General features: G+C 36.2%; 1 protein-coding gene across 8 annotated transcripts in view; it reads left to right on the plus strand.

Annotated features, from left to right (window-relative positions):
- Window positions 1–13,241, plus strand: part of CNKSR2 (connector enhancer of kinase suppressor of Ras 2) — a 286,492-nt gene that overhangs the window by 266,241 nt on the left and 7,010 nt on the right. For 4 of the 8 annotated variants that reach the window (XM_027963031.3, XM_060407734.1, XM_060407735.1 and 1 more), the window contains one exon: window positions 8,293–9,606. The exons of the other annotated variants lie outside the window; for them this stretch is intronic. In XM_027963031.3, the coding sequence (XP_027818832.1) occupies window positions 8,293–8,297 (5 nt within the window). In that variant the 3' untranslated portion in view covers window positions 8,298–9,606. Of the gene's footprint in view, window positions 1–8,292; window positions 9,607–13,241 lie in introns of those variants that run through there. 8 annotated transcript variants of the gene reach the window in all.

Here is a 13,241-nt window from a genome sequence, read left to right on the forward strand (position 1 = left end):
AGCTAGGAAAGAGAATGTCCTAATAGGGTTAGAAGGACCAAAGAGTAATCCGTTGAAATAAATAGTCAAGAAAATGACTGAAATGTAGCTAGTCCCAATTTACCTTTTCATTTTGGCAGACTAGACATAGTCACAGATGAAGTGTTCTATCACATAGGATACACTTGTTCACCCCATTGGCAGTTCTCAGCACTGAGTTGCAGTTCACACTAATTATCATCCAGACTGAATATCATCTATTGAATTTCATCCTTTTATTATTGGGTTGGCCAGAAAGTTCATTTAGGGTTTTCTGTAAGCTCTTACAGAAGTCCATAAGAACAAACTTTTTAGCCAACTCAATATAACCATGTAAGGTGATGTTAGAGGTTGAAAGTTTTCATAAATTAAAAATATACATCATTCATCTCTGCATTATTGGAGAGTAAAAGAGTCTTTAGCTCTCTTACCTCTTTTGGAAATGATCATTTTAAAGAGATTACTTTAAAATAAATAATCATAGAATAGGTTGCAAGAGCCAATAAACTGCCATCTATCCATGTTGCTGAAAATTATCTCAAAATAACTTTATGGAATGCATTTACTTCATATTTAAATATTTTAGTATAAATATTTTAAAAGATATATGACTTAGAATGGTTTAAGGCTTGATTTAAATGTTTTGTAGGGAAAGAAAGAAACATTTCCTCTGCTCTGTTAGGTTATTTACCTGGAGCCTGTGAATTAAACTAACAAATGGCAGATTAACCAGAGAAAGGATATATAAATTTTATTGTGTTAATTTAATTTTTATGTGTATAGAGGCCTTCAAAGGAAACAAATGAAGACCCAAAGAAGCACTTAGACCCGAGGTTTATATACCATTTTAACAAAGCATGGTAAATTATGGAGAAGTGACAAAAAAACAGGGGGTTTGGGTTTCTAAAGTGGCAAATTTTGGAAAAGTTTATATATGGGGAAACTAACAGAAGATAAGGGCTATTTTAGTAAGATTTGTTTGTGCAGACCCATCTTGATGCCAACTTTCTGTCTTCAGTATTAAGCATTGTTCTCCCGGCATACAAGAGGAGAGGAGGAACATCAGAGTGGGAAACATACGTCCTGCTTTATGGCAGTTAGAGGGATGGCCAGAGATCTTTCTGTGTCTCAGCTCAAAATAATCCTTAGGCCAGAGTGGTATATTTTGAGGTGGCATATTATGATTCCTTTCAAGTTTTTTTTTTAAGGTTTTTTGTTGTTGTTGTTTATTTTTCATTGGAGTGTAGTTGATGTACAATGTTATATGTTACAGATGTACACAGTATAGCGATTCACAATTTTTTAAGGTTATACTCTATTTATAGTTATTATAAAATATTGGCTATATTCCCTGTATTGTACAATATATCCTTATTTATTTTATACATAGTAGTTTGTACCTGTTAATCCCCCACCCCTATATTGCCCCTTCTTCCTTCTCTCTCCCTACTGGTAATCACTAGTTTGTTCTCTGTATCTGTGACTATGTTTCTTTGTTGTTATATTCACTAGTTTTTGTATTTTTTGGATTGCACATATAAATGATATTTTACAGTATTTGTCATACTCTGTCTGAGTTATTTGACTTAACATAATGCCTCCAAGTCCATTCATTCCATTATATGTCACATTTTCATATCCATTCATCTGTTGATAGACACTTAGCTTGCTTCCGTATCTCGGCACTTGTAAATAAAGCTGCTATGAACACTGGGGTGCATGTATCTTTTTGAATTAGTATTTTTTGTTTTCTTTGGGTATATACCCAGGAGTGGTATTGCTGGGTCATATACTAGTTTTAATTTTAGTTTTTTGAGAAACTACCATAGTGTTTTCCATAGTGGCTGTGTGAATTTACATTCCCATTAACAAAGCTTCCCTTTTCTCCACATTCTCACCAACATTTGTTATTTGTTTTCTCTATGATGATAGCCATTCTATCAAGTGTGAGGTGATATTTTATCGTGGTACTGATTTGTATTTCCCTGGTGGTTAGCAGTGTTGAGCATCTTTTCATGTACCTGTTGGCCATCTGCATGTCCTCTTTGGAGAAATGTCTATTCAGATATTCTCCCCATTTTTTACTGTTTGTTTGATGTTGAGTTGTATGAGCTGCTTATGTATTTTTGATATTAACACCTTATCACAGTTAAACCCTTTGCAAATATTGGTCTGGCCCAAAAGTTCATTCTGGTTTTTTTTTTTTTTTTTTTTTTTCAGTAACCTCATATGAAAAACCCAAATGGACCAATCCAATATTTTCTCCCATTCAGTAGGTTCTTTTCATTTTGTCAGTGGTTTCATTTGCTATGCAAATACTTTTCAGTTTAATTAGGTCCCGTTTGTTTATTTTTGCTTTTGTTTCCTTCACTTTACTGATCTCCAAAAAATTGCTCTTATTTATGTCTAAGAGTGTTCTGCCTGTGTTTTCTTTGGAGTTTTATGGATTCCAGTATTATATTCAGGTCTTTAATCCACCTTTAGTTCATTTTTGTATATGGTGTTAGAGAATGTACTAATTTCATTCTTTTACATTTAGCTGTCCAGTTTTCCCAGTACCACTTATTGAAGAGACTATCTTTTCTCCATTATATATTCTTAATTCCTTTGGCTAATAGACCATAGGTGTGTGGGTTTATTTCTGGGCTCTCTATTCTGTTCCAGTCCCCTTCAGTTTTCAAGTCTATTGTAAGCACCAGAACTCAGCTGTTTTATATTATATATATGTATATACACACATATATTAATATTTTAGTGATCTTTAAATTTTCCCTAAATTTTATTATTTTCTATGTATTCCAAATATACTAATCCATTTAAATTAATATATTCATATAATATACATTGTTAGGGTAATTTCATAATTATGTTATAGTCATATAGTTGTATCTGTATATATGTATATATATATATTTATACTAGTAAAGTAGAGCTTTATTTTACTGATAATCCTTAATTATAAAATTATAAGACAGAAATGGGGAAGGGGTTATACAGCTATGCCATGAACTCTTTGAGGTCAGACTATCGTCTTTGTATATTTACCCCTAACATTTGATGTAGTATACACACATATATATACACATTTAGTTTAGTTAAGTCGCTTGGTCAGTCGTGTCTGACTCTCTGTGACCCCGTGGACTGTAGCCCACCAGACTCCTCCGTCCATGGGATTCTCCAGGTAAGAATACTGGAGTGGGTTACCATTTCCTTCTCCAGGGGATCTTCCCAACGCAGGGATCAAACCCAGGTCTCCCGCATTGCAAGCAGACGCTTTAACCTCTGAGCCACCAGGGAAGCACATAGGCACCCATTAAATCCTTAAACAATGCATGTCTATAAAACTGAATTCCTCCCATTTTCTGTTTTAAAATCTGAAAGATGACATTTGGAATGACAATATAATGTGGCCGAATTCCATAGTACATTTTTCTAATATATCTATAGGCTCTTCATTGAATATAAACTCAGGGTAAATTGAATTAACATAATAAGTACTTCTGTGACTATTAAATGTAAAAGACCTTTTCAGCTATTGCTAATATATAAGCTTAATTTAAAGGATACTTTAGATGTACCTTTATTTCAGGTAGTAGTTTTGATGCAGACAGGAAAAGTAGTATGTGGTATACCCATAAGTCCTAAATGCACTTTAAGGTCATTGTATAGTGGTAAGTAGTTTAAGATGAGATACCACTTCATAAGGAAATATTCTGTCTCTTGTGAATTATACACAGAGAATGGAATTGTTAGAGTAACATTCTAATCTGGAAACAGTATTTCCTTATCTGTTTTGCTTGTGGCTAGGTTCATCAAATATTTTTATTTTACCTAAAATTTCTAATTAAAGATATCCATAAGTATTAGACATATAAGCACAAACTATATTACTTTTTGCTATTTATCACTTTCTTTTGAAAAAGAATACTTCATCGTTCATAAAATAAAACTTTCTAGTTCCTCCCCCATGGTATTAAAAATAAGCAAACAAAGTTTTTAAAATCTGATATTCTGTCTATTTGAGCTTCATCTTTACAAGGAAATAGACCCTCAAAATTTGAACAGCTACTATTCAAGCCACAAATAAGTCTCTTGGTTTGAACATTCTGAATCAAGGTTTCAGCCCACTTTTTCCAAGACTTTCACTGAGAAAAATTATCACTGACTCATGGTGTTAGATATTCCTGTTTTACAAAAAGAAAAACTTAAATGTGAACATATACATTTAGAAGAAGAAAGAGATCCTGATAATCGTAATAAATCAGATCTTTTTCAAATGCTCACAGCAGTCTGTACTCTCCCAGGAGCTCCACATGTGTTACTATTGATAGGCTTGGATGTCTGCCTTGTTATCTGCAAGCAGCTTAAGACCAGTTGTCAGTGGCTTTGCCCTTAAATTTGCCCTCAGGCTCACCGATAATGGAAGTGAGTATATGGAACCAGTTTTCTCTCATAACTCAGAAGTAAAAATCTTTGAAAGTGCTGTTCTGGCTTAAGCACTTCTTATTTCCATTTTCATGTATTTCCTTCTGTTTCATTCATTAAGGAGAAGATTTATTTTGCATTCAAACTGAATCATTCTCTTGCAAATGTTTGTACCTCTATCCTTACCTTATAATCTATTAGCCTGATTACATTTCTGAAAGTTACACTTCTAGAATTTCTATTTCTGCTTATAATTTGAGTGGAAAGAGTTTTAAATTCATAAAACAAAAAGAGAAAGAAATATTTTTCTCACCATATCCTACATAGATTCAGTCTGTAAAGAGCTGGCATGAGAAGTGGATCCACAGTGGAATAAGTCATCCTATATACAACATGCCATTACATCTGGGTACACCATTCACATCTCAGGGGGTTTAGTAACAGGGAAATAGGATCTTTCTCTTTCTACGCAGCTGGGCTGGTGGCCTCACAATCAGAGGTTTCAGTAATGAATGGAAGCTCAATAATTATTTTAGTAATATGCCAAACAGAAACATTACTGATTTTCTTGGGCTAGCATAGATATAGCTGTTGTTTCAAAATGTACTTGATTAAAAGCTTGTTAAATAGTGAAGTATATTTTAAGAGCAGGAAGTAGGGAATGGAATATTTTTTCTAGTTGGGATATTGACCAAAAGAATAAAAACAATCAAGAGCCATACAATTTAAGTTTGGGGGATTTTTTTTTTTTTAGAAACATGCAATTTCCACTTGTCCTTAAAAAAATTAATAAATAAAACAGGCACAAAAGTTTGTTGTTGTTTAGTCCCTAAGTTCGTGTCTGACTCTTTTGCAACCCCATGGACTGTAGCCCACCAGGCTCCTCTGTCCATGGGATTTGAGTAGGGGTAAAGTTGTCAGTTTGGAGATGTCAAAAATGGCAGTCCACTCCAGTATTCTTGCCTGGAGAATCCCATAGACAGAGGAGCCTAGCGGGCTACAAGTCCATAGGGTCTCACAGAGTCAGACACGACTGAGTGACTAAGCCCAGCACAGAAATAGTCAGAGAGAGAATACCTGATGAAAATACAAAGGGAGGGGAAAAGGAATATTGAGACCCAGAAAGGGACTTGCAAAAAGTTGAAAACACATAGATATAAGATTCGCAGAAGTTAGGCTTTCATAGAACAGTATCTTTATGAGATATGTTTTTGTGTTTTAGAGGTTTCATGTAGATTAGCCATATACCAGTCCATAAGAATCGGACACGACTGAGTGACTTCATTTTCATGCATTGGAGAAGGAAATGGCAACCCACTCCAGTGTTCTTGCCTGGAGAATCCCAGAGATGGGGGAGCCTGGTGGACTGCCGTCTATGGGGTCACACAGAGCCAGACACGACTGAAGCGACTTAGCAGCAGCAGTCCATCATATCTGACCCTCCTTGCCTGCCAATGCTGTTCATACTTGAGATTCAGAATGCACACACCAAGACGTAGATTCAGCAGGCTTGAGTCTGGAAATATCTGTTTCTTTGTTCTGTTTGCCTCAAAAATAAAGAGGAGCTATTTAACATTACCTAAAATATATCTTTAAAGAATTTATTCAAGCAGTATACCACAATCTCTTTCATTTTGCCATATTCTCAGTAGACCAGGATATTTCCATCAGATTCCTTGGCAAAAACCTTGAGATTATTTGAGTTACATAATACAGTGTTATACTGGTGACAGGACTGAAAATAAAACTCTGTGTGATGTGTCCAACTACAAAGCTTGTGACTTAAAAACTCCTTATATGGGTAGTACAAAAGTTGGCATCACTCCAACCAGCCCTCCCCACAGTGTAGCCCATCACAGTGTGACTGGCCTAGTGCACGAGGTCTCAGACTGCAGTGGGCAACAAGAATCACCTGGGTTGCATGCTTAAAATGCAGATTCTAGAGTTCCATACCCAGAAATTTTGATTGAGTAGAGTAAGGGCAGGGCCCAGTAATCTGTATTTAACAAACCTCTACCCGGAGATTTGGTAACATGATCACTACTAGTTGAAGAGACACCTTGCCAGAGAGTTACTTTCTCTTATGTTAGTATATACAGACTTGGAAATAGCTGTGCATGCTAAGTCGTTTCAGTCGTGTCCGACCCTTTGCGACCCTATGGACTGTAGACTGCTGGGTTTCTCTGTCCACAGGATTTTCCAGGCAAGAATACTGGAGTGGGTTGCCATTTCTTCCTCCAGGGACTCTTCCCCACCCAGGGATCAAACCCACATCTCCTGTGTCTCCTGCATGCAGGCAGATTCTTTACTGCTAAGCCACCTGGGAAGCCCTGGAAATAGCTGTAGTCACTTTGAAATAGTGATCCACCCCCCACCATCCTGCATGTTGGCAAGGCCTCAACTGTGGAGGTGTTTCCAGTCTCTTGAAGTAGAATTTCCCAATCCTAATTAAATGGTGTCTTAAATGTAACTAAGATGTGACTTGATTACCAAGGCTCTAGTTCAGATTTAGTATGGGTTGGGTTCACTAGAAATTAAACCATTCATGTAAGTTGTTTTTGAGGGGAAAATATTTGAGTTGCATAGATAAATTAGAAACAGTTTAAATTTAAGGGTGACGTTGTGCCAAGCATTAGATTGCCTCTGACTTTACCATTTGAAGTTCCATGACCTTATGAAACAGAGTGGTAGAATCCAGAGTTCGCATTACAGTATTATCATTTTGTTAAAAAAAAAAAAATAAGGTGTTGTCTTTTCTTTCATTTGACCTACCTATGAAGATTACTTAGTTCCCAGCCCCTTTTGTGAAAAAGAAGGTTATGATATGATAAACAAAAATTAGATCTACTGATTTCTGAACCATACTGCATCCTATTTTCTAAATACTGTGCTGTGGGCAACACACTCCCTTCCCATTTTATAAAGGAGCTAGGGGTGAACAACATGCTGTCTCTGTTCCCTCTCCCAGTTTGTTCCTTCTTCTTGATATAACTCAAAAGGTACTAAAGGATGTAGCAAATAAAGATCTGCCCTAGGTTAGAAAGAAAAAAAAAAAAAAAAAACACTGATTGGTGCCTGGTGGCAATATTTGAACTCCTCAAAGTCTAAAATAAAATGAACTAAAAGAGACTACAGTTTATTTTTAGCCTACTTGTTCTGAGTTTTCCAAGTCATTCAGAAACTTTAGTCTCTTCTAGTTTCTTAATTCCTAAGAATGTGGCTTGTGCTCGGGTGTCAAGTCACCCTTTCATCATGTTGACCGTGTGAGAGCTTTTCACCTGTTCACTTTGTATTGGTCTGCATTCGACCACTTCCTTGGAGCCACACTAGCTGGGCTTTTCTGTCTCACCACTCAGCACGTGGTAGCATGTGCATCGGGTTAGTTAGATAGAAGGTAGACTAGAAAACTTTTCCTCATACTTCTTGATTGGATGAATTTGAGGAAAGATCTTGTATAGATCTACAGTTTGTTTTCTTAGAAGATTAATCATTTTACATGTGTGTGGAGAATACTTTTAACATAAACTTTCTGATTAAAATTGCAGATACGCATGTACAAGTATAGAGGTGAGAAAAGATATATCTGTGCTGTGTATTATTTTGTATACATAAGATTGGCAATTCGAGATAACCAAGCTTAAAATAAAGTCCCATTTTCGGCCAAGTAGACTTGCATGCCAACACAAAGACATTATGGTATTAAAACCATATGCAATTCTAGCCATATTTTTCTCTTTTCTCTTCATGGGTATTGCATGATGGTATTTCTAATACAAATACTAATATGCTTTGGAAATAATGGCACTCGCAGGTCTTTCATCATATTGTATCACTGCTTTATCATATTAGGCTAATACACTGCGAGAGTTGGTAGAACCTCTCCATGCCAAATCGGATCCACTTCTGTTGGCACTCAACCCATTGGACTCACAGATTGATAAGCTAATGTTTAGAGAATTTAGATCGGAGAGAGTCGGCACGACGCAGACTTAACATCAACCTCTTGCAAGCAACTAAAATGGCCTCGTCCTTGCTGTTTATAACAGAAAACAGACTTTTAAAAGCTTAGATCATCAAGTGTTTTGGATTGGGGGCCTCCCTAAAGGGATATTAAGAGGGGCAGGCCACTCTTAAGAAGAATGCAAGCTTTCTTCACTGGGACTAGCATAAGATCAAAGCCAATCAAGATGGAGCACAGTGACAGAAAACTGCTGTTTCTGTGGGTGAACAGAGGGAAAGGGCACTGACTGGGGAAGGGCTCAGTTGTGTTCTCCTGTCACAGGAAAGGAGAGGGATCAGCTCCAATAACTAGAAAACCCTGGCTGTTCAATGGACTCTTAAGTGGCCTCTTGAAGGCAAAGCAGAGAAAGCAAATTCTGTGTGTTAAGTGTATTTCGCATTTTTAAAATTTGACGTGCTGTATTGTACTACATTAAGTGTAATCTTAAGGCAAGGTATCTACAACCTGCTCTGAAACTTACTATGTTTATTCTATTATAAAGTGTATTCAGGTGCAACACAGAGACTGCTTTCAGTGGCACTAATGAAGAAAATGCCACATGCCAGGCTTTAGTAGATTCCTCAGCTAAAATCCTAACTTTCTCCTTACTTCTTGGCACTTGTATACAAATGGTGTTGCCTCATAGGACAGGCATGAGCTATTCTTTTCTGTAAAATTTTCCAAATCTATAGGCTGTGGTTTTCACTTTGGAAAAAGTATTTTGTCTGGTTGTCTTTCAAAATAGTTTCAGATATTATTTAATACTATGTAACTGGGTCCCTATGGCTCAATATTGCTTATTTTTCTTCTGTAGTGGATGTGAAATTTCCTTTATTTAGTTGGATAAGATGCTCTGTAATAATTTTAATGCTAATTAATGGATATTTCATACTGTGCAATGAACAGATAATTTAACATTGTATTTGGAAATGTTTTTTTTCTTCCTGTCGCCGCAGTGTGTGGTATTGCATAATGTGAATACTTGTAAAAATATAAATTACATAAAAATAAAAATATGACCAATTGGTATCAGATCTTTTTAGATAGCTAAATAATTTGCTAAGTATGCTTGATAGTAAATATCTTTCTAAAGAGGAGTAATCTATGCTTCTTTCTCACAAATGGAATTTGTGTTGTGAATAAAATCACATTGATATGCCTTACAGTTGCCTCTGTGCTCTAACCATTTTAATGTGTTTTTTTAAATATATATAAAAATGATGGTTCTGGTATATAGAAATGCATCAAAAAGCATTATGTTGGTTTTAAATATTCATGGGATTGTCTTGAGTCATTCTCCCTGTTTAAGTCATAGTAAAATTTTATGATATGAAGAATTTTAGTTTTTTCTCATTAAGGAATATGATGACTCCACATTAATTTTTTAATAATCATCTTTTAGCTTTGTTTTTAAACTGTATCCTTTATGAATTCTTTCCTAAGAACCAGGTACCTTGACCTCCATGTCTTTATATAAGTTTTCTAAATTCGCTGGGTAAATATAGAATCTGTTATTTATGTTTGCAATTCTCCTTCAAAGAACCTTCCCTTTGGGTCAATAAATCAATGCCAAGGACACCAAGATTTTGCCATCTGAACTATTTGTCATAAAAACTACCGTAATACCCTGAAAATACAACCACTTTCATAGTTGTGGCATTAAACCACATAATTCGGCAGAACTTACCTGCTTTGAGAATGAAATGTAGAATAAGCTTCAGCTCTGTCTGTGGTGTCACCTCTTTATGGAAGTCAGCTTTACTTTTGTGCAGAAGGGATTGACAAACACTGATATGGCTGTACTTAATTTTGGTGAAGCACAAGGTTATTCGTACAAGGATGGGTTTCACATATTCCTTAAAAATTCACTTAGCAATATCGGTGGACTCACTCAGGCTGTCCTTTCAGAAAAAGGACTTTTTTTCCCCCCTCAGTTTTTTTCATCAGACAAATTATTGTTATATTGCCTAAAATAAAACAAACCAATTAATTCTAATTGTAAGAAGGGTAGTTGATTACAGAGTAACAAGTAAAAGCCAAGTTTTAAAATCATATGCTTTATAACAAACTGTCCTCCCCCCAGTTTTACAAGGCATAGCTAGTTGACTTATATAAAAACATGAATTAAAAGAACTAATCTTTCATTATAAAACAATTCAGATTATAGTATAAACTCCTGAATGCATAATCATCTTTAGCAAAAAACCTACAGACATTGAACCTATTTCCATTAAACCCATTAAAACTTTGGCACCTTACATATAAATAAGTTGTTCATTATGGCGCACTGGTAAATTAGTTAGTATTCACAGAAAACAGTCCTGTGTCTCAATGCAAATGCTAATTGCCTTTCATGGCGAGAATAGTGCTCCACATACTTGATGCCATTCTCCTGGAAGCCTTAGAGCACTCTGCGACCGTACAAGAACGAATACCTCTCACATCTGACTGGTGACTAATGCTACTATGTCCAGCCTTCTCCCCCGCTTGTGACTTAGCCTTTTCCAGCTTTCTATGCTCATTACCCAGTTGTGTTGTGGAAGGAACAACTGTTTCCATGAGGACATCATTGTCCAATTTTAAAAGAGCACAGTTCCCTTCCAAAACATGTACAAGAACTGATTATTCATTGCTGACTTGATTCTTTAAGAGCCTAGTTCGTATAATCGTTTTGTTTTGTTTTGTTTTCAGTTTTTACTCTCCTTCCACATTGTCATTGCAGGGGCAGGGAAACAGCGAGGACACCAGAATAACATTTTAGGTCGCCACACTTGTACTCTGCTCTTAATTTTCACCAAAGAATCACAAACGACATTACACAAGAGACTGGCATAAAAAATTATTCAGACTGATACAGAGTCCTCTTTGGAGTACTTAGTGTCTAAAGTGAAGAAAATCATCACTCAGTTTAAACATTGGGTTCATCAGACACCATGTCCTGTAGAAGACTGGGAAATACCAAGAGAGCAAGGCATATGCACTCAGGGAAAGTCACAGTCTAGGTCTCTAAAGAAGGTACACATGGAGTGAGGTGCAGAACAAAAAAACACTGGGATTTCTCCTCAGGTTTCATATCTCATTTTCTCGAATATCTCTTCTGTGTCTATCTATCTATTAATATAGAGTAATACATATATTGAATATTTATCAACAGAAGTGTTTTAACTGAAAAGGGTATACAATCGAAAAGGTTTAAAATCCACTGGGCATGAATGTAAGGAAATGCGTCAACCAAGCAACCTGCAGTGTTTGAGGAATGCATTATCATCTGCTAATAAGCCTTTTCAAGAAAGTTCCAACCAACTATTATTTTCTATTGGCTAATCTTTTCTTTGAGCTTTTATCACTGCCTGGATGTCATATGCAACCTGAAGGAGCCAGACACAACTATATTGATGCTCAGTGCATTTCTTAGAGTCACAGTGTTTCATGGTGTAGCTAGAGTATAAACGAAATGATAAAGAGGATCTTCTTCTAGCCCTGCCACTATGACACAGCCAGAAACGAGTCCTCCCTTGGCTCAGAATACAAGTTATCCATAACTTCATTGGGATCCTCAAATCTATCAATGAAATTTTATATAGGAAAGAGAAACTTTATATGTTCTATTCACTTTAATAAAATTGAAATAGAAAAGTGTCATCTGACACAGGACTGATTTACATGTTGTAAATGTGATTTGAGGGCAAATTTATTCCTGCATAGGCCCAGAATTTCTGAATCAATTTGATACAAATTTAAATTTCATTGTATCAGGGATACACTTCCTCTTGAGGAATCACAGAAGGTTCCTCTATATGTCCTGTGGTTTGCATGTGGTTTTCTACACTTTACCAACTTTCAGAAACCATCCATTCAAATTCCGAAAGAGCTGGGCTTGGGGCAAGTGTTCCCATGACTGAACTGGCACATTGAAAGAAAGTCAATCAGGAAGCAGACCTCACCAAGTGCTTGCCTCCTCTTCCAAAGCAAGCCTCTTCTAGGAGAAGAAAAGCAAGGGTTTAAAAGAGAAACCAGAAGAGAAGGAGACAAAGAAGAAGAGGGCAAAAAGAAGATGTAAAGGTGCTTTCACATTTTCAGTTGCAGCGGTAGCCCCGATTGAGTTAATTGGTATTCATCTAAGAAAAAAAAAAAAAAAAACAAGGAAACCAGTTTGAAAATTATAAAAGAAAATAAAGGTCTGTTTTTGTCTTGAATGTTGAGTTCTGTGTTGTTTTGACTGTTGAGCACAGTGAATCAGATTTCGAATGTGACTCCGGCCCTCACCCCCTTTGAAAATAAAGGGACTCTTTGTCTAGTCTTAAAGTGTTTAGTAATTGGTGGCATTTTGTAGGAGCCTGGCATCTCAACCCTTCATCCTCCTCACCCCACTACTGTGTCTTGTGTCGCATATGTGTATGGTGTGTAGGGGCGGGGGAAGGAGGCCTGACTTATCTTTAATATCTCTGTTCCATTCATAGCTTGGAAATGTTTCTGTGTTCTGTCTCCTTGTGATTCCCTGTTCATATGTGCTGCCCAGAGATAAACCCATGCTTGATTCTCCTTACAGCTGTCAAACCAGACTCTTTGTAGAATTATATGTTGTACTTTGGTTGAACGTGTTCCACCTTCCCCCTCCCTTAATGGCAAGAAGAAAAAAAAAAAGCTTTCAGTGTTAAGTCATGTTTGTCATTTTTTATATTAAATCTTTACCATTCTTGAAATAAAACTACATTGAAATTTTATTTTATAATCTAGCATGTGACTCAGTATTCCACAAACTGTAAGAATTGAGGAGAAAGAAAACTGGGTAAGAATG

Source organism: Ovis aries, chromosome X (assembly GCF_016772045.2).
Source record: "Ovis aries strain OAR_USU_Benz2616 breed Rambouillet chromosome X, ARS-UI_Ramb_v3.0, whole genome shotgun sequence".
Taxonomy (NCBI): domain Eukaryota; kingdom Metazoa; phylum Chordata; class Mammalia; order Artiodactyla; family Bovidae; genus Ovis; species Ovis aries.